Source organism: Cynoglossus semilaevis, chromosome 1 (genome assembly GCF_000523025.1).
Source record: "Cynoglossus semilaevis isolate Cse_v1.0 chromosome 1, Cse_v1.0, whole genome shotgun sequence".
Lineage (NCBI taxonomy): Eukaryota > Metazoa > Chordata > Actinopteri > Pleuronectiformes > Cynoglossidae > Cynoglossus > Cynoglossus semilaevis.
The window spans coordinates 10,213,909-10,240,572 of NC_024307.1; the positions used below are offsets into that span (position 1 = coordinate 10,213,909).

At 37.1% G+C, this 26,664-nt stretch overlaps 2 protein-coding genes across 21 annotated transcripts; one reads left to right on the forward strand and one right to left on the reverse strand.

The window, feature by feature from the left end:
* Window positions 1-64: 64 nt before the first annotated feature.
* On the forward strand, window positions 65-1,572 carry LOC103378371 (fatty acid-binding protein, brain-like). Its single transcript, XM_008309562.3, has 4 exons — window positions 65-245; window positions 835-1,007; window positions 1,094-1,195; window positions 1,288-1,572. The coding sequence occupies exons 1-4, from the start codon at window positions 173-175 to the stop codon at window positions 1,336-1,338; spliced, it is 399 nt and encodes a 132-aa protein (XP_008307784.1). The 5' UTR covers window positions 65-172; the 3' UTR covers window positions 1,339-1,572.
* Window positions 1,573-3,396: 1,824 nt separating this feature from the next.
* LOC103378352 (trichohyalin) lies at window positions 3,397-26,078 on the reverse strand. 20 transcript variants are annotated; one of them, XM_025054762.1, is made up of 45 exons: window positions 25,375-26,078; window positions 22,837-23,052; window positions 22,672-22,755; window positions 22,476-22,580; window positions 22,240-22,395; window positions 21,492-21,635; window positions 21,216-21,359; window positions 20,870-21,013; window positions 20,448-20,567; window positions 20,243-20,362; window positions 20,020-20,064; window positions 19,874-19,921; window positions 19,761-19,787; window positions 18,387-18,530; window positions 16,924-18,294; window positions 15,780-15,830; window positions 13,610-15,597; window positions 12,557-13,081; window positions 10,813-12,346; window positions 10,000-10,092; window positions 9,371-9,421; window positions 8,931-9,002; window positions 8,804-8,842; window positions 8,672-8,719; window positions 8,469-8,537; window positions 8,346-8,393; window positions 8,218-8,262; window positions 8,075-8,128; window positions 7,931-7,999; window positions 7,749-7,802; window positions 7,561-7,608; window positions 7,415-7,456; window positions 7,218-7,256; window positions 7,072-7,104; window positions 6,935-6,982; window positions 6,714-6,776; window positions 6,371-6,403; window positions 6,125-6,172; window positions 5,983-6,024; window positions 5,526-5,573; window positions 5,295-5,324; window positions 5,183-5,224; window positions 5,058-5,102; window positions 4,944-4,982; window positions 3,397-4,817 (listed from the first exon to the last, which is right to left on the reverse strand). In XM_025054762.1, exons 1-45 carry the CDS (start codon window positions 25,382-25,384, stop codon window positions 4,732-4,734), a joined length of 8,304 nt encoding a protein of 2,767 aa, XP_024910530.1. In that variant the 5' UTR covers window positions 25,385-26,078; the 3' UTR covers window positions 3,397-4,731. The 20 variants fall into 20 exon arrangements, with proteins under 20 accessions (XP_024910530.1, XP_024910473.1, XP_024910479.1 ...); XM_025054705.1 differs by having other exon boundaries at window positions 12,557-15,597; window positions 15,780-15,824; window positions 25,375-26,075; XM_025054711.1 differs by having other exon boundaries at window positions 8,931-8,993; window positions 12,557-15,597; window positions 25,375-26,075.
* Window positions 26,079-26,664: the final 586 nt, after the last annotated feature.

The following is a 26,664-nucleotide window of genomic DNA, read 5'->3' on the forward strand; positions in this document are numbered from 1 at the left end:
GGAAGTGAACTATCCAATCAGCTTTCACGTGCCCAGTGACGTCACCGCGCCCCGTTAGTTTATTATTTAGCAGCACCTCGTTCTGTGTGCGGGACTCACTGCACAGGGAGCAGCCTGAGGTCGTAGAGACAACTGGACTGAATCCTGGAAAAACCGTTAGACGTCTGCAAACATGGTTGATGCTTTCTGCGGCACATGGAACCTGGTGGACAGTCAGAACTTTGATGACTACATGAAGGAGCTAGGTGAGAAAACCCGAGCAGTAAAAAGAATTTTAAAGTGTACTGGTATTGTCGTGTGGTATAGTGCAGTTCATTGAGATTAAGTGTAGTAAAGTATGGCACACATTTAATGTCTATGAGTCAATGTTATGATACAGTTGATGTAATACTGTATATTGTACTAATCTGTATTACTGTACATTGTAGTATTGGGTAATTAAATAAAGAATATAACAAAGATATATTAAAGTATTATGCAGTAAATATAGTATAGTGTAGTGCAGTAAAGTATAATATAGTGTATAATAGCATAGTAAAAATACATATATATGTATACATATGCGTATTTTATATTTCATATATATGTGTGTGTGTATATGAAAATATATTCCATGTTATACAGAATATTTCAGTGTAATATAAAGTATTACATTTATTGTTGTATTTATTGTGGTATTTTCTGATGTAGCATATTGTACTGTCATGTGACTTACTGTCGGGTGTTGGAGTATAATATAGTGTAGTATAGTTGAGTCTAGTATTTCAGAGTGCAGTACAGTATATGATGCGTCAGTAAAGACTTGCAGTAAAACTCGACTCAATTCTACCTCAGGTGTTGGCTTTGCCACCAGACAAGTGGGAAACGTGACCAAACCCACGGTGGTGATCGGCCAGGACGGAGACAAAGTGGTGATAAAAACCCTGAGCACCTTCAGGAACACTGAGATCTCCTCCAAACTGGGCGACGAGTTTGATGAGACCACGCCCGATGACCGACACGTCAAGGTATGTGCTGGTCTGGACACGGACATTAAACTGACCTGCGGTCAGATTATGAGACCTGAGAAAAAACTTACTGTTTCTGTCTGCAGTCGACCTTCACCATGGAGGGAGACAAGTTTGTGCAGGTGCAGAAGTGGGACGGGAAGGAGACCAGATTTGTCAGAGAAATCAAGGACGGGAAGATGGTGATGGTACGTTCTGGAATTTCACCTGATGTGAAACTCTGTATTATAATTATTCTGTTCCATTGTTAATAAATGTGTTCTTTTTTTTTCCTTCTCAGACTCTGACCTTTGGAGGTGTCCAGGCCGTGCGCACGTATGAAAAAGCCTGAAGTTTCCCACCGCGGAAGAGCAAATCATTCCAGCACTGTGTTCACCCACCATCCAGGTGTTCATTTCTAACATTAAAGCTGTGGTTTTTTTATTGTACTCAATGATTTGCACTTGATTCATTGTCTGACGTGTGAACATTTCTAAGATCTTTTTGTGAAATCCTGACTGTGAGGTTCTTTTTCATTCTGCGCGTCTGAAAAAAAAAAAGGGAAAATAAACTGTTTGACTGAAAACTTTTAAAGAGTCACTTGTGATAAATCCCCACAGCGTCCTCGTCAGTACCACGTCCTCTGTGTTCACACACTCCTGCCTTCTTCTCTGTCATACAGTCGACCCAGAATGTGGGAACAGTGCAGACCCTGTCGTGAGTGGGCTGCAGGTGACAGCTGCAGGCTGAAGAAGAGCAGCGGCCAGTGACACCGTTGAACCCATGTCCCGTAGTCACCCCACAGACGGACAGAAGGCGGAGGAGGGGGGGAGGGGTGGGGGGGTGATGTCACTGGCCTCAGGGGATTATCTAGTTAAAGTTGTGGTGTGATTACGTAGAGACATCATTCGATGGCGTGGACCAACTGTGACAGAGGGCTGCCGATGGCACCACACACAGGAGGGGGAGGAGGGGGAGGGGGCAAAGGGCAGGACACTTTGGGCCAATCCAGTATTTGTCAATCAAAGTTCTGAAAATAGATTTGTAAATAAACCTCCACTGGTCACTGTACAGTGATTAAGTACTGAGTATTGCCGTGTGTACTGGCTGACCTGGAGATACTTCTTCAGGTTGTGTCGTGACAGCCCGTGTCATCACGACCTCGATGCTCCGCCCACAGAGCAGCGTGACATGAGTTTCCTCCTGGTGTAGTGAGTAGCCGACCTCTCTGACCCCTGTTCAGACTCATTAAGCTGATTTAGTGTGAATACAGCACTTCAGCTGTATGTCTCCAAGCTCTCTGTGTCACACGTCATCATATACACACATATACTACGGAATATAATGTGTGTTTTACTCTAATTATAAGTCAGAATCTAAAGTATTTGATTTAGTCTCAAATCTGTGACATTTTCCCACTGTGGTGCAAATAGAAAAAAATAACACCCCCCGACCCCTGCCCCTCCCGCCTCCCACTGACATAGTGTTGAATGATTTGTAATGAGGGTCAAATATTTTTGTGGAGTGAGGACGCAGCGTTTATTGATTCAGAGGTAAATAAGACAAGATAAACAATGGAACACTTTCATTGTTTTATTCTCAGGTTGTCAATATTCACAGGCTCAATGACGGTGTATCTGAAAATTGACACCCAGCCAGTAATTACATATGAGACCCATGTATGGTGGGTAAGACGACAGCAGTCAAGGGATTAATATCATTTTGTTTTTTCGAATATGTTCTTTATTTTCCCACTCATTCAGCTATTTACAAAAATGTTTATTTAAACGACAGCTTTGTATTTGTAATACAAAAACCAACTGTGAGACGCATGAGAACTGATCAAACCCTGATCCACAAGTTCAAGTGTTTTTCTGTGACCATTTTGTTGAGTTTAGTTCGGGAAAAACCCATATACAGGAACATTTTGGAGAACAAAAATTAAAAACAACAAACACGTCATGCACTTGTTTCATTAAATGAATATTATATAACAAAATTCAGTGATCTCCTCAGAGATCAACAAAAAGCCATGTATTGCACATGTTCACATGGTAAAAGTGACGCCAACTCTGTCACTGTGAAATAAAATACGCCTTTTAAAACATATTAACAGGAAAGTTTCCTTAAATAAAATCCAACGTTGGTGAAATCAAAGCTGTGCTCCGTGCCATCCTGCCTCCAAATCACACAGACTCACAAAGACGTCAGTGTTTTCTCACGGAGAGCAGCTTCACTGACCGTGTTCTTGTCACTGGGATTTGGACACAGACAGACGTAGAACGTGGCATTTACACAAGTGTGATCATCCACACAGACGTGTGTTTCGCCCAAAATAGAACGTGGCATTTACACAAGTGTGATCCTCCACACAGACGTGTGTTTCGCCCACGGCGACGTCTATAAAACGTGGTCACATGAAAAATAATCACATACGTCCAAATATGATTTCATATAAACCACTTTGTTTTGACTTCAAAACCAACTTGTGTGGCCTAAAAATGAGACCCATGTGGGTCTCAGATTACCCATGCACACCTATATTGCAACTGGTAACCAATGTGGCCCACACGACTTTTTCTAATTATTTCTATTACACATAGCACACAGTCATAGTCATTTTGTTTTTACAAATCCTAGCCCACTGTCCATGTGCTGTAGCCCATGTGAACCTGTTTGGCGTCAATGTGTTCATGCTAACTGGGCTGTGTGGCTTAAGTACAATTTTTTTTTAGATTTGCACACTTAAAGAAAATATAATCTAGAAACATTGTCATTGATGTTTCCCCCTCTCTCTTGAACTTGTTCTCAAGTTTCCCACAGTATGTCACGTTTCTACGACACTGTACTCACGTCAGTCAGGTAGCCGGTGACCGCTGCGCAGTATCAGTGTGATTTGTTTTTGGTCTATTCAGGTGATTACACATGTAATCTGACACTTGGTAAATGAACTGAAAGTTCAAGCGACGCTGGTGCAGATATGAGTTCAGATGGTGCGGTTTCACTGAATTGAATTTTCAAGATTATCATCATGTTAGGTAGAGTTTCAGCAGATTCACTGGGAGCTCTCTCACACGCTGCGTAGTCATTCCTTTTGATAAACAGTACGTGAAAATCAGATAAAGAAAAATTGGTGCCGAGTCTCACTTTTTTGTGCCCGGGAGGGAGGAAAAATGTGACACAAAAATCCTTGAGATAATGAATTATACACAGATGTCTCACCTACTTGGTTGGTTGATTAAGTTGTATAAAATAAGGCAAGGATTACCCATGAAGCCACACTATATGAATAAGTGAATGTTGTTAAATTAGAGTCATGAACGAGCGTTTAACGATTCAACATAGATTTCTGTACAAGCCACATTTCAAGTAAACACAGGCTCAGAGAAACTAAACCCTTGTCGGTCTTGGTTCGTTAACGTGACCCTGTTGTTGTACCCTGTCAACAGAACTCATGATTTTTGCTACTGCTTAACAAAATGCTCCTCTGTAAAATATATTAAACAAAAAACACAAACAAAAAGGAATGACAGTGGCTGCATGTATTGGTACGAGAGCTCAACCAAATCTGGAAGTTAGTGATCAGTCCATCACCCATAATCCCCTGCTGCCCTAACCCTTTTGGTTCCTAAGCAGCAGCTGCGTTTTCGGCAGCTTGAGCAGAGTGATGTGACGTCATTGTCGTTGTCGTCGTCGTCGGGAAATCTGATGGATTTCCATCTCCGAGTAGAATCAGTCGGAGGATTTAAATATGAAGTGGTGAAAAGGCGTAGAAGGGAAACTGGGCCTCGTCTTCATCCACGAAGAAGCACTGGAAGTAGGGCATCTCGTCTGCGGAGGGAGAGTGAGAGCATAGGTCAGTGCAGAGCTCTCTTCTCCCAGAGTCCCTCAGGGAGAAGATTGCACTAGAGGTGTGATACATGTGTGACATTTTATCAACAGGCAGGGAATTTGTACCTTCCATGAGAAAGCTGTCTGATAAGACAGGCTCTGCTGCTGGACGGAGAACAGAGTTAATTAAAACACAGGCTGACACCTGGTGGTAAAAGACAGTGTGTTTTTAAACTGCACCTTTGGCTTTATCTTCTTTGGGAGCTTTCTTCTCTACAGGCTTTTCTATGGAAAATGAAAATGAAGCATTAAGAATAAATCAGAGTATCTGAGTCAGAGCAGTTTAACTGTGGACCCCGTGGTACCTTTCTTTGCCGGCGCCTGTATCTCTTTAAGGACTCGCTCCTCTGTAGAAATACACAGTTTACATTCATTTCTTCCAAGTGGTTTGATTTAACATTTGAACACACACTGTACCTTTGGCTGCTTTCTTCTCAACTGGTTTTTCTGAAAAAAGAAAAGAAAAAAGTTTACTGCAAAGTACTCAGGAATTTAAAAAAGAAAGTATGATTTATATATATATATATATAGTATATTTATGTTTTAATGGGTCTTTTGTAATATATGTTATATGTAAAATTAAATAAATCTCTTATTGGCTAAATTAGTGAAGACTGTTAATCAAATAAAAATATGCTTTAATTTTACCTTTCTTTGCCGGTGAAGGTTTGGCCTTTAGTTTTGAAACCTCAGGCTCTGTGACAGATAAAGTTTGCCTAGAGTCAAGGCTGTTGTTAAACTAATTCAACTTTTTTTTTATTTAATTCCATGCAGACATTTTTAAGGTTTCAGTTTAAACGTACTATTTTTACAAGGATTCAACTCTACTTTTTTATTATTTTGTTATTGTTATTTAAAGCAAGTGACACTTAATCACAGACAGTACAGTTTGTGATCCATTTCTTTCTTGCTGACAGCAAATTGTATCTAATTGATTGTAGTTAAACACTGAATTGTAATTTCTTCAGGAGATTTCCATCCTTATATTTTCTGGTCTTTCCTCTCCAACTAATCCACAAACTCTCAGTGGTTGCCAGTCGGTAATCAGATTACAGGGAATAATCAGATTACCAGTGCTGCCTCTAGTGGTGCATCACTAATGTACCTTTTTTCACACGCACTGGTGTGATCTTTTCTTTCAGCACCGCTGTGCCGTCAAGGGGGAAAAAAAGTTCAGATTATTGATGAAAAGGAAATAACGTCCTCATCAGTTAACAGTCATGTCCGTGTCAGTGTCAACTCTTTACCTTTCTTCACCGCAGCAGGTTTTTCCTCGGCTTTTGGAGCTTCTTGTTCTGTAAATATTGAAACAATAACAAAAACCATTCCAAAAGAAACCATTCCATGCGTCTTGGTCTATAGAACTAATCTAGTTTTTCTGCCGCTCAATTCACACAGAGCGTTCACAAAATGCATAAAACTACATTTTGTGGCGTGATCACTGTGATGCTAACATAGCATTAGCTACACACACTGAAGCATCACTGTTGTACCTTTCTTTATATGGACCTTTTTCTTAATCAGTGCTGTGTCAGCAGAAAGAAAACGTGAAATAGGTAAAATAATAATCATACCGAGCATATTAAAGGACAGCGACTACATAAAACGTGTGTATTTGTCACCAAGCAGGATTTAAGGAGTTGGTTGGTGTAAATGTAGTTCAGTGAACAAATATTGACTGAACAAACAAAGTATTTTGTTTTATATTTCTGGGACCATTCTTGTGCAAATTAGAATAATTGAAATGATAGTATTGGATAACAAATATTTTTGTAATTCATATTTATGTAAATTAGAAGAGTCTAAAAACCAACAATGATGAGAGTTAAAGATTACCTTTCTTCTTCGGTGGAGATTTGACTTTTTCCACTTTATCCTCAGAATCTGCTTTAGAAGGAGCTGAATTAAAAGCAACAATATTAGTGTCATTCAAATCAATGCAATATATATACAGTATTTGTATATTATTTACACTATATTATTTATTATTTACACTATATATATAGTATATATATATAGTATATATTGATTTTAATTTAAAATCAGGACATATTTACCTTTCTTTTCCGGAACAGGTTTTGTCGTCTTCTTTGCAGCTACTGGTTCTGTTAAAGATATGATACAAATGTTTATATTATATATATATATATTTTTTCGTTATCTTGCATGATATAAAGTTTTAATTCAGTGCTACCTTTTTTGACAACGACTGGTTTGGCCTCGGTTTCTACAAAGAAAGAAAAAATGATCATTATTATTTAGAGCAACTGAATCGTGTCCTTATATTTTTAACACTAACGCTAAACTACAGTCTATTTAAAACTGACAAACTAAGTTGACCTTTCATTGGTGCTTTTGTCCTTTTGTCTTTAACAGCTTCTACATTAAAAGGAAAATAACAATGAAAAGCTAAGAGCCTCATACACTGATGTGTCGTCCACAGTGAAATCACACGATTCGGCCAAGCATCTAAATATTAAGGTTTATACAAAGAAAATCTATGATAAACTGCTTCTAAACACAACACTGCTTTATACCTTTCTTCTTTTCTGCAGGTGTTGGTTTTGCCTTGGTTGTCACTATAACAACAAAAGCTGTGATATTACCATTGTGGGAGAAGTAGACGAAGTAAATGTTTGTAGGAAGTACACAGAAGAAAGAAATGAATGAAACAAACTCAGACCTTTCCTGGGAGTCACTGGTTCAGCCTTCTTCTCCTTAGGAACATCAGCTAAAACAACAGCAAAAATACCATCATCATCACACAGCAATACTACAGATGTTCATGGTTTACCCTGCAAACAAACAAACAAACTCCAAAACATTTTTAGATGGAAACTCTAAAAAAATATGTTGCAATGTTCCCCCTACCTTTTTTCGTTATCGTTATCGCTGGTTTGGATTTCTCTTTCAGAGCTACAGGCACTAAAAAAGAGGGGATTACATTTTAATGTTAATTCAAACAATTCAATTGTATAGAAAACTGACACATTTAATACTTATTTTTCTGTTAAACTATTGTATAAAATCTTTGAACAATCTAAATACTGCACCTTTCCTCAGTGGCACCACCTTCACCCTCTCCTTGGCGAGAGATACATTTTTATGCTGGGCTTCTGTCTCTACAAGAAACAAGACAATAATGTTACGTAAATATAAACATCTCCATTAGTAACTCCACATTGCCGTATATACACCAATAAAAGGCTTCTGACCTTTGACTACTGGTCTTGTCTTGAGAGGAGCAGGTTCTGTAGAAAACAGTTTTAGATTTGTCATTCAAACAAGACACACACAAAATAAAAAAATTAATAAAAACACAGGACTAACTCAGCTTTACCTCGCTTTGTTGCAACAGCTTTGGGCTTTTCCTTCGGCTCCTCAACTGCAGGAATAACATGTGACATTATGTTCCGTACAAAACCACGAAATATTCCGATTTGATGTGAATTCTTTAACAAAGTCTACCTGTCTTAGCAGAGACTGCCTTCACTCTCTCTTTAGGTGCCTTGACTTCTGGAAACGAAAATATTTTTAAGTCACTTACTGTAGAGTAAATAAAGGTGGAAGACATGAAACTTATTTATTTACCTTTTTTCATAGGCACAATTTTGATTCTTTCTTTCACCAGGGAGACATTTCTGGCAGGGACTTCTGGTTCTGTCAAGCAATTCCAGAATTATTTATAATATAGAATTCCAAATATTAACCTTTTTAACGATTATAAATAGTTTATTTATAATATAGAATTCCAAATATTTTTAACGATTATAAATATATTTTTTTGCACTTACCCTTTTTCAGGGTAACTTCTTTGGTCTTTTCCTTTGCCTTGGCTACCTCTGTTTTTCAAAAGCACAGTGTTAGGTTAAATTTCAAGTTCTTGCTGTTATTTGAACATCAATTAGTAACATGTCATAAATTACCTTTCTTTACAGGTGCTGCTTTGGCCTCCTTCTTTGGGGCTTCAAAAGTACAAAACACAGAGCAAATTAATAAAATATAGTAAGAAGTATATTTAATTGCAACAAATTATGTTTTTTTTTATATTACCTGATTTTACCGGCTTTGGTTTGATTTTCTGTTTGGGTTCATCCTTGGGCTTGGGAGCTACCACTGTGGAAACTATATCACAAGTACAGATTAAAAAAATTCAGAAAAATGTAGCTCACTGCCAGTTTCTTTATTTTATGTATTTATTTTTAAGTATCTGTGCCCCTTCCAAATTTTAACCTAATTTTTCAGACAAATTATGGAAAGTTATAAAATAGACTAGAAAAATAGAATTTTTTTTCTAGAAAAAAGGAGTAGCTTGAAGTCAACGCATGTCAACACACCGTCAACTGAAGAAAGGCACATGTAAGTCTAGAAAAAAGGAGTAGCTTGAAGTCAAACACACCGTCAACTGAAGAAAGGCACCTGTAAGGTCTCTATTTTTACACCAGTTAAACAATGAAACTATTAATATAACTGACAAAATATGTTTCAAATACCTTTCTTTGTAGATACTGGTTTTGCTTTCCTCTCTTTAACCTCGAGAACCTCTGTTTAAAATAAAAAATAGTTACATCAAATGTCACATTAGCATTAGCATAGTAGCAAAAGTGGTCTTTCTAAAACAACTGATTGATAGGATAATTTTGATTCTGTCACATAGCAGGTGATGCAGAAAAAAATATCGGGGGCTTGAGATAATTTGGCAGAGTTGATACAAACTGTCTGTCCATCATAAAGTTGTCATTGAGCCAATCGTGAAGAGGTATCATGTCGGGGCTGGTTTTGCAGGGAGTAGTACTTTTATACAGTCAGTGGTCTAACATTTACCAGCTTGTTACATTCATACATTCCTTTTTTAGGAGAGGAACTATATGCCTTCTAGCAGCTTCTGTCAACACATTGATTTTCTCTATCTGGAAAGAGCACAAAATATTGTGGCTGTGCCAGAGTAGGTCTTCGTCTTAGTTTTGGAAATGTTGAATCATGTACTATGGACATAACGTATCCAAAGACGCGATAATAACGTGTGGTGATAACACGGCGCCCCCCTAAGTAAAAGGGTAAAATAGCAGCGATGGATTTCAATGACTCGGTGACTTTGGTGTCTTAGGAGTAAACACCTTACCTGCTTTTGTTGCATTCAGATGTTCCTTTTTCAGAATAGATGCAAAAGCTTTCTTCGCGACCTTAACTCTTACAGCCTTCTTAAGTTTTGAGTCTAAAAGAAAACATCAACAACACCTTTAAAAAAACATTTACACCTTTAAAAATATTTAAATGAACTTTTCCAGCTATTCTCCCCACGTTACATGTACTATTTATGAGGTGATTTCGTATGCGAGGCATAAGGTAAATTGATTCAGTTTTCTCTGTTATTATGCATTCAGTCCACACGGGGGCGATTCTGAGTCATGTTACGTTTACTTCACCAAGTGCACCATGGTACTTCCTGGTTTCAACACCTAAGCGGGAAAGAGAGTCGCGACTGCGTTGTGAAATGTTTGTGTGGGAACTGCTAAAGCAAAGCCTTTTGGATCTGTTGCTGGCTACTAAGGCCTCCACATACGTCGATGGTATGTTAAAGACGTTGCCAACCCGTTGCATTCTATATTTGAAGAAGTTTTGTTTAAGGAGTAAAACAATCCTCCCTGGTGAATTAGCTGCCCTGTGAATACGCATCCGTTGCTAGCGATTTTCAGTAGTTTTGCTCGATGAAGAATATATATGATTAACTGATTGAGCTTCTATCTTGTCACTTGGGTTGCAAAGGTCCACTGTATTGTTGTTTTAGTTTACAGTTTTGCTAAATTTAATTATTTTACTTGGGAACCACTGTCATTATAACCTGTTCATTACCACTACTGTATGTTTGCTCTTCCATTTTTTATTTTAGTGAGAAATACAAACTGTTTTATTATAACAGAACCAAACAGTTTACCTGATTTTGCTTCTTTCTTCTTTATGGGTTCTTTCTCTTCTTTAAGAAGCTTCTTGGTTTTTTCCCGTTCTTTGGGAAGTTTTTCAGTTTCTTTCTTCTCTTTAGTAGGTTGTATTTCTTTCTCTTCTTTTAGAAGTTTTTCAGTTTGTTTGTCTTCTTTGGGAGGCTTCTTTGTCTTTTCTTTTTCTGTAAGTGTTTTCTTGATTTCTTCAGCTTCTTTAAGAGGCTCCTTTGTTACATTCTTCTTTTCTGAATGTGTTTTGATAATCTGGACTTCTTTCTTTTCTTTAGGAGGCTCCTTGATTTCTTTCTTTTCAGTTGGGGGGATCTTGATTTCCTTCTTTTCTTTAGAAGGCTTCTTGATTTTCTCCTTTTCTGTAACTGGTTTCTTGATCTCTTCATCTTCTTTAGAAGGTTCTTTGGTTACCTTCTTCTCTTCAGGAGGTGTTTTGATACCTTTCTCTTCCTTGACAGTCTCTTTGCCTTGCTTCATTTCTTTAGGAGGCTCCTTGACCTCTTTCTTTTCTTTAGGAGGTATTTTGATTTCTTTCTCTTTTTGAGGAGGTATCTTAACTTCCCTCTTCTCTTCAGAAGGCTTCTTGATTTTCTCCTTTTCTTTAACTGGTTTCTTGATCTCTTCAGCCTCTTTAGAAGCTTCCCTGGTTACCGTCTTCTCTTTGGGAGGTGTTTTGATAGCTTTCTCTTCCTTAAGAGGCCTCTTGCTTTTTCTTTCTTCTTTATGAGGCTCCTTAATATCCTTCCTCTCTTTAGGAGGTGTTTTAAGTTCTTTATCTTCCTGAGGAGGCATCTTAATTTCTCCCTTCTTTTCAGAAGGCTTTTTGGTTTTCTCCTTTTCTTTAATTTGTTTCTGGATTTCTTCGGTTTCTTTACGTGGCCCCTTTGTTTCTTTCTTTTCTTTAGGAAGCTCCTTGATTTCCATCCTCTCTTTTGGAGGTGTTTTGATTTCTTTCTCTTCCTGAGGAGGCATCTTAATTTCTTTCTTCTTTTCAGAAGGCTTCTCAACTTTCTCCTTTTTTTCAAGTGATTTCTTGATTTCTTCAGCTTCTTTAAGAGGCTCATTGGTTACCTTTTTCTTTTCAGAAGGTGTTTTGATACTCTTTTCTTCCTGAAGAGTCTTCTTGACTTCTTTCTTTTCTTTTGGAGACTCCTTGATGTCTTTCTTCTCTTTAGGGGGCAATTTGATTTCTTTCTCTTCCTGAGGAGGCATCTTAATTTCCTTCTTTTCTTCAGAAGGTTTCTTTATTTTCTCCTTTTCTTTAACTGGTTTCTTGATCTCTTCAGCTTCTTTAGAAGCTACCTCAGTTACCTTCTTCTCTTCAGGAGGTGTTTTGATACCTTTCTCTTTCTTGAGAGTCTCCTTGCCTTCCTTCTTTTCTTTAGGAGGCTCCTTGATTTCTTTATTTTCTTTCGGAGGCATTTTGATTTCGTTCTCTTTCTGAGGAGGTATCTTAATTTCCTTATTTTCTTTAGAAGGCTTCTTGATTTTCTCCTTTTCTTTAACTGGTTTCTTGATCTCTTCAGCTTCTTTAGAAGCTTCCCTGGTTACCTTCTTCTCTTCAGGTGGTGTTTTGATACCTTTCTCTTCCTTGAGAGTCTCCTTGCCTTCCTTCTTTTCTTTAGGAGGCTCTTTGATTTCTTTCTCTTTCTGAGCAAGTATCTTAATTTCCTTCTTTTCTTTAGAAGACTTCTTGATTTTCTCCTTTTCTGTAACTGCTTTCTTGATCTCTTCATCTTCTTTAGAAGCTTTGATACCTTTTTCTTCTTTGAGAGGCTCCTTGCTTTCTTTCTCTTCTTTACGAGGCTCCTTAATTCCCTTCTTCTCTTTAGGAGGTGTTTTAAGTTCTTTATCTTCCAGAGGAGGCATCTTAATTTCTTTCTTCTTTTCAGAAGGCTTCTTGATTTTCTCCTTTTCTTTAATTTGTTTCTGGATTTTTTCAGTTTCTTTAGAATGCTCCTTGGTTACCCTTTTCTCTTCAGGGGGTGTTTTTATAGCTTTCTCTTCCTGAACGGGAGCCTTCACTTCTTTCTTCTCCTTTTCTTGAGTTTTCTTGATTTCTTCCCCTTTTTTTGGATGCTCCTTAGTTTCCATTTTCACTTGTGGGGCCTTTGTAGTTTCCAATGTCCCTTTAAGAGGCTTCTTGGGTTGCTCATCTTTTTTGTGAGGCTTCTTGAGTTCTTTTTCTGTTGAGGGCCTCCTGATTTCCTTAACATCCTTTAGAAGCTTCTTAATTACTTTAATTTTAGGAATCTTCTTGAATTCCTTTGTCTCGTTAAATGGCTTCTTGATATCCTCCTTTTCTTTCATTTGTTTCTGGATTTTTTCGGTTTCTTTAGGTGGCTCCTTGGTTGCCTTCTTTTCTTTAGGAGGTATTTTTACCGTCTCTTTAATTTCTTTCTTCTCTTTGGTAGGCTCCTTGGTTTCTTTCTTGATTGTCTTTTCTTTAAGTGGTTTCTTGATTTCTTCAGCTTCTTTAGAACGCTCCTTGGTTACCTTTTTCTCTTCAGGTGGTGTGTTTATAGCTTTCTCTTCCTGAACGGGAGCCTTCACTTCTTTCTTCTCCTTTTCTTGAGTTTTCTTGATTTCTTCCCCCTTTTTTGGATGCTCCTTAGTTTCCATTTTCACTTGTGGGGCCTTTGTAATTTCCAATGTCCCTTTAAGAGGCTTCTTGGGTTGCTCATCTTTTTTGTGAGGCTTCTTGAGTTCTTTTTCTGTTGAGGGCCTCCTGATTTCCTTAACATCCTTTAGAAGCTTCTTAATTACTTTAATTTTAGGAATCTTCTTGAATTCCTTTGTCTCGTTAAATGGCTTCTTGATATCCTCCTTTTCTTGAGTTGGTTTTTTGGGCTTCTCTTTTTCTTGTACTCTGATTTCTGTTGCTTCTTTAGGTGGTTTTTGGATCCCCTCCTTTAATGTAGGATGTTTTGTATCTGGTTTTGTATCTTTCTTCAGTATTTTCATTGCTTCTTTTTCTGATTTCTTTTCTGCCACTTTATTTTTGAAAAGCTTCTCGTCCTGTCTCTTTGCACCTTTCTTTTGTTCTGTCTCATCTTTGGTTTTCCTTTGTGTTCTTCTTTTTGCTTCTCTAGAAGGTTTTGCTGGTTCTTCTTCTTGGGGAGGTTTCTCTGGTTCACGTTCTTCCTGTATTACGTCTTCTGATGGCGTCTTTTCTTCCAAAGGCTTCTTAGAAGGTTCCTTGACTTCTTTCTTTTCCTTAGGTGTTTTCTCTACTTCTTTAACTTCTTTTGAATGCATATTGACCTCTCTTTTTGCTCTAGGTGTTTTCTTGGTTTCTTTGTCATCTTCAGGGGCTATCTTGATCTCTTTCTTTTCTTCTGTAATTGGTTTCTTGATGTCTTTCTTTTCCTTTGTGAGCTTCACCTCTTTTTCATCCTTAGATGGTTTCTTCTCTTTCCTTTCTTTAGGTGTTATTTTGACCTCAAAGTCTTTGGAAGGCTTTTTTACCTCTTTATCACCTTCCTTTGGAAGTTTATCCAGCTCCACCTCTGTTTCAGATGGTTTTACCTCTATCTTTTCTTTAAGATGCTTCTTTACTTTTTTCATCTCTGTTACTTTTTGAGGTTTCTTCTCTCTGTCTACCTTAGATGGTTTCTTGACTCCTGTTATTTTTGGAGGCTCTTCCTCTACCTCTTGAGATAGTTTAACTTCCTTCTCCTTTTCAGGTACTATCTCTTTTAGAGTTTCCTTTAGTTTTTCTTCTTTTTTTAGATCATCTGTTTCTTTCTCTGTAGGTGGTTTCTTGACATATTTCCTTTCTTTGAGATGCTTTACCTCTTTCTTTTCCTTTGATGGTTTCTTGACTTCACTCTTTTCTCTTGGAGCCTGCTTCTCCTTCAACTCTTGAAATGGTTTCTTACCTTTTATTTCTTTTAGAGGCTTTTCCTCTTTGTCTTCTTGAAATGGTTTGGTGGCCTTCTCCTTTTTAGGTTTCTTCTGGATTTTAACCAGTTTGAATGGCTTCTTTGCCTCTTTTTCTCCACTTGGAGGCTCAATAAAGTCTTCTTTCTCATCCTTTTTCTCTTTAAGAAGTTTCTTCACTTCTTCTTTTTTAGGTGTTATCTTCATCTCTACCTCTTTTACAAGCTTTATCTCTTTTTTCTCTTTTGAAACTTCCTTTACTTCCTCCTTTTCTTTAGATGGTTTTTTGTCTTCTTCTTTAGGTTTGATTTTAATCTTCTCTTTAGAAGTCTTCTCTGTAGGAGACCTTTTCACTTCTTTCTCCTCTTTTAAGTGTATCTTGATCTCCCTTTGTTCTTTTGGGAGTTCTTTTTCATCTCTCTTTTCTGTAGGTAGTTTTTTGATTTTTGTCTCATCTTTTAGAGGTTTTCTTTCCCTTTTTTTGAGTTCTTTTTTCTCTTCCTTAGACAAAGTCTTGACCTCCCTTTCCTTGTATGCAATCTTAGCTTCTTCTTTTTCTTTAGACGGTTTCTTTACATCTCTATCTTCAGGTGTTATCTTTGGCACTCTTTCTTCCTTTGGTGGTCTTATTGATTCCTTCTTCTCTTTAAGTGTTTTCTTTAACTTCTTTTCTTCTTTAGTTGTTTCCTTTAGTTCCCTTTCTTCTTTCTGTAGTTTCTTTATTTCTTTCTCTTTACGGAGTCTCTTCTCGTCTTTCTTTTCGTTTATAGTTTTTGACAGTGTATCCTTTGGTGGTTTCTTAGCTTCCTTCTCTTCTTTAGGTGGTTTCTTAGCTTCCTTCTCATGTTTAGATGGTTTTGTGACTTCTGTCTTTTCCTTTACCTCTTCTTTTAAACGCAACCATTGGTTCAAGCATGTGTTGTAGAAAATGAATCAAAATGATGGGAATTAAGGAGCAAGCCGACAAAAATGGAAATTTCTGTAATTTCTGCATAGTTGTTCACTCTTCATGAAAAATAGTTTACACATGGAATATACAATCTTATATTTAAATAGCAAGCATGATTACCTTTGGGTATCTCTGGTTGCTTCTCAAGTGTCATTTCCTCTGTGCCTGTAACTTATGGATATAACCAGAAATAATTATTCATAAACAAATGTACCTGGTAGAGAACATCTTTGTATACATATTTACAGTTGAACTTGATTTTTATGTTACACAGAAAATGTGGCAAAACTAGTGTAGTGAAACAAAGATAAAAATGTAATGTTACATTTGCTCTTTGTCTTCCTTAACTGCATGACTTTCACTCAGAAATAGGCAATATTATTTAGAATATAACAATGTAGTTCTGACCAAAAACTACATCTGAATCTTCTTAAATGATCTTATCTTAAACCATGCATGCATAAGCACTAGAAGCACTACAGCACTCAACAAACCCAACACAAGTTATAGACAATATATAATTCTTAAAACAGTAGTCGTGGGAAAATTTGAACTGGCGTGATATACAGGTACATTTAGTAAATAGATAATTAAGGATATACCAATTTTTAAAATTACAACAATCAGCTCAAGACTGGTCCTTTAATCATAAGGCTTTGGCTCCACGTGCTGCGCTTGGCAGGTACCACAGCTATGTTTCATCGCCTTTAGAAGGCAAAGACTGTTTTTAAATTAAGAACACTAAAGTAAATAACAAAATTAGCACTTAGAGAAATAGATGTGTCTGAGTCACCAAAAATAAGCTGTTGAATATGGTAGAACTCCTACATCCTTCACTGAACCCTGAGATCCTCTTTCTTCACAGTGATTCAATATCCAATCTAGGAAATGTATGATATAAATAAAACCCTCTTGGCCTTGTCAGATCAAATTTCTTCACCAGTTCTATCTTGAACATCATTTCGTAAGGAAACCCACTGAGATTGTTTTTAATCAAACTTGTCTGTCTTAACATTCACAAAAATTGCAATGTCAAAGATGTTTTTTTGGTTCTTCATTATTCAGTCAGCAGTATAAAAAAGTTCTTAATGAACTTTTGATCACATTTATCTTTCATGCTTTTAATTTGATGAGTCAGACTCATTCCCTTTGTCACACCTTGAACATTTGTCATCAAAAACATACTCGCCACTCAATAACCTTTCAAAACCTGATGAAACAGATGTTGAAAGATAATGTGGTGATATTGACAAGAGTTTTATACCTTTGACATCCACATCTTCTGCATCCTCTTTGTGAGCAGCTCTGGATTCTCTTGTTGTCTCTGAGGCTACGTGGTCCTCCCTCTTTGGCTTAGCTTCCAAGAGTGCTTGGTGTTTTTCTTCATCTTTGGTAGTGTATTCATGCACAACATTGACATTAGCGAACATTTCAGCTGATTGGAGTTCAGACCCAGGCTGGACTGTTGACTGCTCGTTATCATCCCTGTCTTTTAGCTCAGTCTGAGCCTCGGTTTCTTCCTCCAGCTCCAGATCCTCGTGAACAGATGTCTCTACCTGATCTTTGACATGAGTTTCAATCGTTTTAGTTTTGTCTTCAGATCCTCTGTCATCTACAGAAAGAACTTCATCCACAGACTCCGGTTTAGATTTGATACTTGTATCCTCATCCTGGTCCTCTTTTACTAATTCCTCTGATTCAGATTGATCTGCTAGGACCGAGACCATAGTTTGGACATCCTCTTTTACTTCTTTGGAAAATATTGTCCCTTCCTCCTCCTTTTCCACATCTTCAGGTCTGGTCTCATCCTCTTCCTCTTCATCTTCAATAACCTCTTGTTCTTCCAAGACTTCAATTTTGTGTTCCTCCACCTCCTCATCTTCCTGCTCCTCTTCTTCCAAAATTTCAGTTTTGGCCTCTTCCTCCTTCTCTTCCTTTTCTTCTTCTAAAATTGCAATTTTAAGGTTTTCCTCTTTGACTAGCCCCTCCTCCTGCTCCTCTTCCTCTCCCACATCTTCAGTTTTGGCCTCCTGTTCTTCAACTTCTTCTTCTTTTAAAATTGCAGTTTTGGCCTCCTCCTCTTCCCCCTCCTCATCGTCTTCTTCCAAATCTTTTTTGGCCCTCTCCACTTTTTCCAAAAATTCAGTTTTAGCCTCCTCTTTCTCCTCCTTCTCCTCTTCTTCTTTTTCTTCCAAAATGTCTGATTTGGCATCATTATCTTCCACCTCCTCCTCATCCAAAATGTCTGGTTTGGGCTTGTCCTCTTCTTCTCCTTCCAAAGCTTCTGTTTTGGTCTCATCCTCCTTCTCCTGTTCCTCCTCCTCTTCTTCCAAAACTTCTGTTTCTGTCCCATCCTCCTTCTTCTCCGCCTCTTCGAAAGCTTGAGATTTTACTTGTTCTCCTTCTTCTTCTTGGAATTTGGCCTCCTCTTTTTCTTGTACTGAAACCTCAGATTTGGCCAGCTCTAGCATATCTGACTGGAAGTTGTCGTCCTCCTCTACTTCCAACTTTTCACCAAAACCTTTGTCCTCCACCTGCGTTTCCTCCGCCCCTTCTTCTTCATCACCATCGTGAGAGACTAGTTCATCCTTCAGTAGTGGTTCATGTTCTCTTTCTTGCCGGTGAATTTGTTTTGCTATTAATGTGACAGTTACAAATTTAGTGATTGTGTCTATTTTCTTTACTCTGGAAAATTAATATTTTTTTAAATAAAAAATGGGTGAATACCATCCTCCTCTTCCTCCTCTGTTTCATCATCAGTTACATTCACAGCCTCGGCAGGAACATTGTCCTCCTTGTCCTCTTCCTTACTCTTCGAGTGGTCACTGAACTCTGGTGCTTCCTTTTTGGCAGCAGGAGTTAGCCCTGCAACTGCATCATTAACTCTTGTCATTGCTCTCTCGTTTTACTTTGTCTGACAAACTCTTTTCAAAGGTACAGGAGCACTTTAATGGGGTGAAATGTAGTTTGCGTGCTTGAGTTAGTCATTCACAACAGAATTTGTTTTCAAAAACCTATCTTTATGAGTAGTCAAAGAGATGGCAACAATGTCAAAAAATATAATAAATGCACTTAAACCAACAATGACACCTTTTTTGGTTACTCGATTTTGGCTGCTGCCAGTGAATATAGTATGTGTGTTCTTACAATTTCTATTACTACTTCTTCTATCTCCAGATTTCACCATTGTAAAATCAGACCAGATAGTTTGGAGGTCTGGGACACAATCATTAGAATTACCGGCTTTCATTCAGGTTCTGTAGAAGTAAAGTTCTTCAACAAACCAAAGGCAGCAAAGAAGAGCTTTTACTTTAAATTATGCTCTTTAGTTTAGTTAGATTATACTGTAATTGGCTCTGAATAATACTAAATACTTTCTGAAAATTCTGCAAAATTTTTGGTTCTGCATGTATCATTAACATGATATGAGTTTATATAAACCAAAGTTTTGATGTAGATTTGTTTTAGAACAGAGTGAGTGTTTAAATAAACAGGTCATAAAGTTTGATAGATTTTAGATGGTTTCATTACTTAATCATTGTTGGTTCAAAAGTATATTTTTTGAACACATCAAAAAACATTTTTCAGACATTGTTCTTGCACATTTTAGTTAGAACAATTCACATATATACAGTGCAAACACATCACAAATGGGCAAATAGATATACACGTCAGCTGTACAAAATGCAGTCCAGGTATAAATAATGCATACTGCAAATGTCATTGTGCAAAGGTGAACAGCATCTCTGTTTGTTCGTACAAAGAATAACACAAAACAGGATGACTGAAAAATACGAATCAAAGGCAAAACACCTGAATTAAAAAACAACAAACCGTCAGTGACAGGAACAGGAGTGATGCAGTGATTACATAACCAGTGACTGAGTGGAGGGAAGGGAAGTGAAAGGAAAAATGAGGTTATGATGCATGTTCATTCATGCCATGGCATAAATAGGGTCTAAATGAGGACTTGATGCTAGGATGTCAGAAAAGAGGATGCAGAAAATGATCTATGCACACTAGCTGCAAGCAACACACACATATTACATAGTGAAAGATGTCCTACATTTTGTCTCCCATCATACAGTGTACTTTTCTTACCTTTTTCTGGTGGTGGCAAAAATTCTCCTAAATTTCAGAAAGTGAAATAATATTGTTCAATCACAAGAGGGTGCAATTGAAATTTTAAATAATAAAAAAAAATGATCACTCACCTTTTTTTCTCACCAAAGTGATATCAGCTGGAGAAGCTACAGTTTTATCTACACAGAAACATAGAGAAACAAGTTTGGGCCCTGAAGAATATTTGATGGTTGTTAAGATCACGTGTTAATATTTTATCTGTAATAAAAAGGAAAACCTTCTTCAGTGACTATGTTCACAACTGGTTTGGCAACAGGTTCAGCTAAAAATCAGAAAGAAAGAAAGTATATAGTAAATAGTTAATTCTGCACTACTGCATTAATCTACAGTTGCTGATAATTATGTCATAATTTACTACATGTAATGTCTTATATAATTTTATAGTTTTTTTTTATGGATCATAGACCATTTTTGTACTGATCAACAAGGAAAAAGTTTACCTTGGTCTCCAATTAGCATGGTTGACATATAGGCAAGAAACAAATCTTTCTTGTCTGAAAACTCCAGCAAAGCATCTTCGATGACTTTCATGGGGTCGACAGACACTTCAGGCAAAATACCTGCAATGTAGGTACAACCCAGAGTCAAATACCCAAAGTAAATATCAAGTAAATTCTTATAATGTGATGACATGGTAAAGCAGACCTTGATCACCCGTCAGCGTTGTAGAGACGTAACCGACAATTGCGTTGATCTGTTCTGTGGTGAAGTCTGCTGTTTGCTTTACAAAGGACAGGGGACTGAATCCCACAGCATTTTGGATGCCTGACCAACAAACAGGTCATAGTGGTTAGGTACAGATTAAACCATTTTATTAAAGTATCATTATGAATTGTTTTGAAAGCAATATTTTTTAAATACTGTGCGACACACACAGTGTAATTGCAGGCTGTACAGTAAGTGACCTGTAACCTGACATGCCAGCTATATTGTGATATTTTGGACCAGGCAACATGCAGATTTTTGAGTTTTGATTTCAGAATAGCTACACTTGATAAACTTCTGTTGTGACTATATCTGTTTCCTGCTCATAGTCTATGGAGCAGACATATCCCTGTAGACAGTACCTTTGAGTGTGTCCAGTATCACATCCAGGACTGCACAGAGCACCCCCTGGACGTATCCTGTTACTCCACTCACAAAGTCATTAGTAACATTGAAGACATTTCTGCCAATGACCACGGGGTCAATGAAGCTAATGTCAGTGGTTCCTGAGGAGAACAACACACATTCATGCAGGATTTTTATGAGACACTTACAAAATAAAAGGTTAGAATTAACAGTTTTAACCACAAAATCAATCATTTTTGTAGTTAACTGAGAAATTAGTTTTTAACTTTCACAGTCACACATTTAAATTTAAATTCAACACAAATGTCAAAAAAAAAAACAACCCACACATGAATCAGATACCTTTAACTGTATCCAGTACAGTGTCTATGATGGCACAGAGAACATCTTGAATGTAGCCAACAGCTCCACCCACAGTTTCATTTGTGACTTTAAAGACATTTCTGCCAATAACCACAGGATTCATGAAGCTGATGTCAATGGTTCCTGCACATAATTTAATAATATAAACAGATTTTTCCATTAGTTTAAACGTGAAGAATGCTCTCCTCAGAAGTTCATTAGTCATTTTATTATGTTATAGAGGTTAGACAGGTGTTTAATGACCGGAGTTAATACCTTTGACTACATCCAAAACAGCGTCTGCAACGGCACAGAGTTTAGTGCGGATGTAGTCCTCCACCCCACATATGACTTCGTTAGTAGCACTGAAGACATTCCTCCCTGTGACCACAGGGTCAATGTAGCTCAGGTCAATTTTTCCTGAGGAAGCAAAAAAAAAAGTCTTGCTTCAATATAATATATTAATGTGTTAGCTCAAACCAAGTCAATTAGATCCATTAGTTCTTCTTGTTTTACCGAAGGTGTTATATTAAGGAAAAGTCGACCCTTTATTTATGAAAACCAAGCAGTGTTTTTGTCCTAGAGCCCATCGGTTGTAGAATTCTGGGGGAATTTTTGTGCTCATGTTTTTTTATGCACCTTGAAATGTTTTAGTTGTAAATATCTTACATCTTTTGAAATAACATTTGTCTTGGTTTTTGTCTTAGCGTTGTTGTAGCAATAGACTTTTGTGCATTCTCTCTTTCTCTCTTCTGCTGTTATGATTAATAATTATCTGTCTGTAGCAAAACATTGTCACCATTACTGACAAGAAAAAAGCATATATATATATATATATGTATTTATTTTTATTATAAGCTTTAGAGATGTAGTGCCGATCTTTGACGAAAATATAAAATTGTTGTTCCTTGTACTTCCTTGAGCTTTTGATAAAAAAAATGTAAAGTTTTACATGGCCTTCTAGGGTTGGGTTATTCAAAGACATTTTCGGTTATAGGTTTGTTAAACTATATACAGTACATACCTTTCGTAATTTCCCCTATAGAATCCAGTATTGTGTCTATAATGGCACACACACTGTCTCGAAAGGTGCCCACCGCCCCATTCATAAAATCATTGGTTGAATGAAAAACTTTTCTGCCAACGACCACTGGATCAATGTAGCTGAGATAGAAGGTTCCTGTGAGATAAAGTTTATAACTTTAACAGTTAATGTCTTTGGTCAAATATTCAACCATTGAATATCGTAAGTAAACATACCCTCCTCATCGGAAAAATATTGTATAATTCCATCTTTCGCTTCTGATATTTCTTCTGCTACATAAGCGGCTGTTGACCTGGGGTCACTCAAATCAGGTGCACATTCTGGAGGCAAAGACAGAAAAGTAGTTCTGTGTTACTTTACATTAAAAGTTAAAGTATAACAAATATGACACGTGTGATTTTGTATTCTTACCTTGAAATTTATTGATCAGACTAGATACTTCATCGACGGCGTCATTTACTGCCCCTACAGGGTTGGTTATGATTTGCTGAATGTCTGAAAAAACATATATACACTGATAAGTCTGCTCAATCTAGTGCTTGAAACTAATAAATAATATTTTTTTTTGTGTCTAACCTGGAACAGCCTTGTATTCGACAAAGTCAAACATCACTACCCCCACGATGATCCATGAGAGAAGAGCAACCAGAGCGACAAGCAGCTCCACAGACAGCTTCAGCTTCCTGAGGAGACCCAGACCTTTGGACTTGAAGGAACTGCTCTGTGGCGGGGCTGCTCCATTGGACCCATCGGCTGAAGAAGAGGAGGAGGAGGAGGAGGCCAGTTTTCTTCCTGTGTAAAGCAGTCAATCTCGGCATAGTCAAGGTAGGACATTGGTACCCTCATTTCCCTCCCTCTTTTTTTAAATGTAATTGCCGCAAACAAGGAAAATGTTTCTTTCTTTCTTTGCAAAGTAATTGCCGCAAACAAGGAAAATGTTTCTTTGCAACTTCAAGAAGTTTATCAGATATTGCTATTTTGTAACTGTTAAAATTGTGTTATTTTAGTTAACCAAAATATATATATTCTCAAACAAGAACTTTTAAGATTGTCATGAATAATAAGACAAAACGTGAAAGATTATATACTTAAAATGGAGAACATATGAATGGAGAAATTAGTATTTAACTACAAATTCTGTTTATTTATTAAACATATTAAAACAAGAAATGAAGGTAACATTAATATTGACAAAGTTTACCTTAATTAAAACACAATACCATTCATTAAAGGACAGTTTATACATTAGGTATAGTTTGTGTGTTTATATATGCTGATGACATAGAGACAGTAGAGTATTTGCAGCATTAAATGGTCATTTTACAGTTGCAAACTTGTCACAATGTAATTAAATGCTGTGAACCAAACAAGACAATAACATCCCACACACCTACAAAAACACACCTACCTTAACATACCATACATATATCACTTATAGTGGCATGTGTGGGAAAATGTTATTTAGTAAGATGTTACGGTTTATAGTGGCATGTGTGGGAAAATGTTAGTCATTTAGTAAGATGTTACGGCTGTAATACAATGGCACAAACCTGCAAGTAAACACATAATTGCTTATTTAATGCTCTTTGTGTAGCGATTGTAATGATATTTAATAACAGCTTTGTCACCATGAACTGAACTGAGAATGACTTTCAGACCTGGATGTTTTGTCAGTATAAGAGACACCGTGTAACTGTGAGCGAGCTGCTGGCATTCCGTTCTTCTGACACTTCCTCAGATGTTGAGAATCAACAGCAGAGGAAATAGCTTTTACCTCAGACTCCTTCCTCCTGGTTGATATGATTTTGAGATTATTTTTTAAAACCATTTTTGGAGCATATTCATCAAATATTTGGCTAGCATCTCGACCTTTTCATGTGTTCGAAATGTATATTATTATATTAAACCAAGGTTTATGTTGAATAAACTTATAGTTAATTCAGAGCAGTATTTTAACTTACTTTAAGACACTGCGTTTAAAAAAACAAAACGTTTAGAATGGGAAACAAATTTTCTCATTAACTTAAATATTTTTTGACCATTTTTTAATATATTTTTTACTAGGTCTATTATCACGTTGTCTTTAAAACTAGACGTTATCTTCATATATTTTTATTTTGAAATTTTTTGTCTATTCTTGATTGGTCTCTTGGGTTACTTCTTAAAATTTCTTTCTGTTTGAAATGCATTCTACCAGATAAAAATTAAATCAGAGCTCCTATTCTCAACTAAAATGCATCAAATATACTGAATTAATATGCACATTCATTTCTAAAAGACAATATTTTTAAATAAATATATCATTGAATTGATAAGTGAAAACAGCTCAAACACCATGGCTGAACAGCCGGGAGAAAGTCCCAGCAGCACTCATCTTCGTCACAGCACAGCAATGCTAATTCTTTGGCTACATGATAGCCTGTATTTATAGCAACCAACTTTCAACACATTTTCCAAAGAGGACACAGCTGATCAAAACAGAACCATTTATTTATTACCAACTGGACATATGTTGCAATCACTGTTGTATTTCTGTTGGTGTTTTGCACTGCAGAGGAATTTATAGAACATCCCAGCGGATGACTAAAAGGGATTTACAATAAAAAATAAAACCTATTTGAAACCAGGTTATGAACATGAACATAAGACTAATTGTGTATTATGAACACACGTAATGCAAATATAAATACACCCAAATGTTTGTACAACTCTTCACATTAGGACTCAACTTCCTCTTCCATTCATTTGTGTGGATGAATCTGTTTTTAACTTGACCTATCAAGTTTCTGCCAAACCCTTACACTAGATCACAAGTTACAAACTTGAACTGACTCAGACCAGAGCAGAGAGAGAGTTAAGTGTTTTTTTAAAGGACCAGATTTTGGTCCTTATTAAGACAACCAGATAAGACAACAAAGTAATCAGTAAAAAGGTCAGAAATGGACCTAAGTAGGTTAACAAAAACAGGCACCTTACAAAACAGTTTCATCTTAGGACCAGAAAAAGGACAGCTGCAGATGTCCCTACTGGCCTGTTGACATTGCAGTAATGTTATTAATGTTTTTTACAGGTGCATGTAGGTCATATCAGTGAGTGCAGATATAGGAGTCTTACCTTCAGCCATGGTTATATGGAGACTATTTCAGGTTTAATCCTCTCAACTGCGGGCAAAACCTCCTCATATATTCATGGAAAAAAAAAAAAAATCAAAGCTTCAATTTAAAAATCCAATCAACGTCCACATGTCAGGAAATTAAAGTTAAAAGTATTCAGAGACTCATTCCATTTTCCTTCAGTTGTTAAAGTCTTGATTTTAGATCCATGGAATCCACCAGTGAAATTTTCCAATACGAAACAAATTGGAAAAATTAGAAAAATTACAACGTAAGTTTATAGGTGTTGAGGAATTTGGAGCTGCCAGTGAGGCAGCATTGTAGACGGGTGGTCTGGGGATGTTGGGCCAAAGAAGAGGTGGTGCAGTAAGGAAAAATCAAAGCTAAGCACAAGGCAAGGTTGGGCAGAGTAGGGGGTGAGAACAGAATACCCCACCCTGTGTTATTGGTGCCTCACATGGGTATAGGTCATAGCAAAGTACACGGAGGCTTGGAGGTAACCCTATCCCCCCAGAAATGAAGGTTATTCTTAGCTAGAGCCTTAGGCGCAGTAGCAGCTGAGGCAGGCCTTTTTTGGTGGTTGGAGGGGGTGTGTGGTGTGGATCAGTTGGCTGATTTGGTTTCCTCTTCTGGTGGTTTTATTCCAGCTCTGAATTTAAGTAAAGCAGGTGCCACGGGCAAGAAGTCCACAAACACAACGTCAAACATCCTGTTCTTAACATTTTTCCCCTACTTTTCTGGGTCATTGTCTGTGTATATATTATGAAATTTGGATTTATCTGGCAGATATCTAGTCAATAGGATTACAGCGATGTCAGGAGTTCGATACCATACAGTACTCCGTCCTCTACAAAGAGTTTAAATCCCACATAAATGCCACATTAACATAGAAAAGCCTTTTAAAGTGTGATGGGGCACTTATACTGTTACACTTGGTCCACAAAAAGCGACAAATTACAACATCTCAGTCTTTACAGTCTTTTCAGAAAATCCCCATATGGTCCAACGTAGTGCCACGACTTTAACTTAGGTTTGTGGCTCACAATTGAGATACTAGACCTAGGTTTCCTTAAGTAGTAGTTTGTTCCTTGGTAAGTGCTTGAGGATTCATTGTTTGAATGACGGCTTGATAAACGTGGTGGTTTTTAAATCATCATGACACAGTAAAACTAATCTTAGTGAACTAGTAGCCAAATCAAACTGCCACTTGCGGCCTGTCACTGGGCCAGACCAATTTTATATGGTTTGAAGTGCTGTTCTGTTGCTGCTGTATAAACACACTCAGACATGG

What these genes read in the sequence shown, in the direction of transcription:
- LOC103378371 (XM_008309562.3), top strand. Translation starts at nt 173, where the DNA reads ATGGTTGATGCTTTCTGCGGCACATGGAACCTGGTGGACAGTCAGAAC. An exon ending in TGACTACATGAAGGAGCTAG is followed by an intron (nt 246 to 834) that starts GTGAGAAAACCC and finishes ATTCTACCTCAG; the next exon opens with GTGTTGGCTTTGCCACCAGA. An exon ending in AGGACGGGAAGATGGTGATG is followed by an intron (nt 1,196 to 1,287) that starts GTACGTTCTGGA and finishes TTTCCTTCTCAG; the next exon opens with ACTCTGACCTTTGGAGGTGT.
- LOC103378352 (XM_025054696.1), bottom strand. An exon ending in TGTACTGGATACAGTTAAAG is followed by an intron (nt 21,014 to 21,215) that starts GTATCTGATTCA and finishes TGTTCTCCTCAG; the next exon opens with GAACCACTGACATTAGCTTC. An exon ending in CTTCTAAAGAAGATGAAGAG is followed by an intron (nt 12,347 to 12,556) that starts ATCAAGAAAGCA and finishes GAAGCTGAAGAG; the next exon opens with ATCAAGAAACCAGTTAAAGA.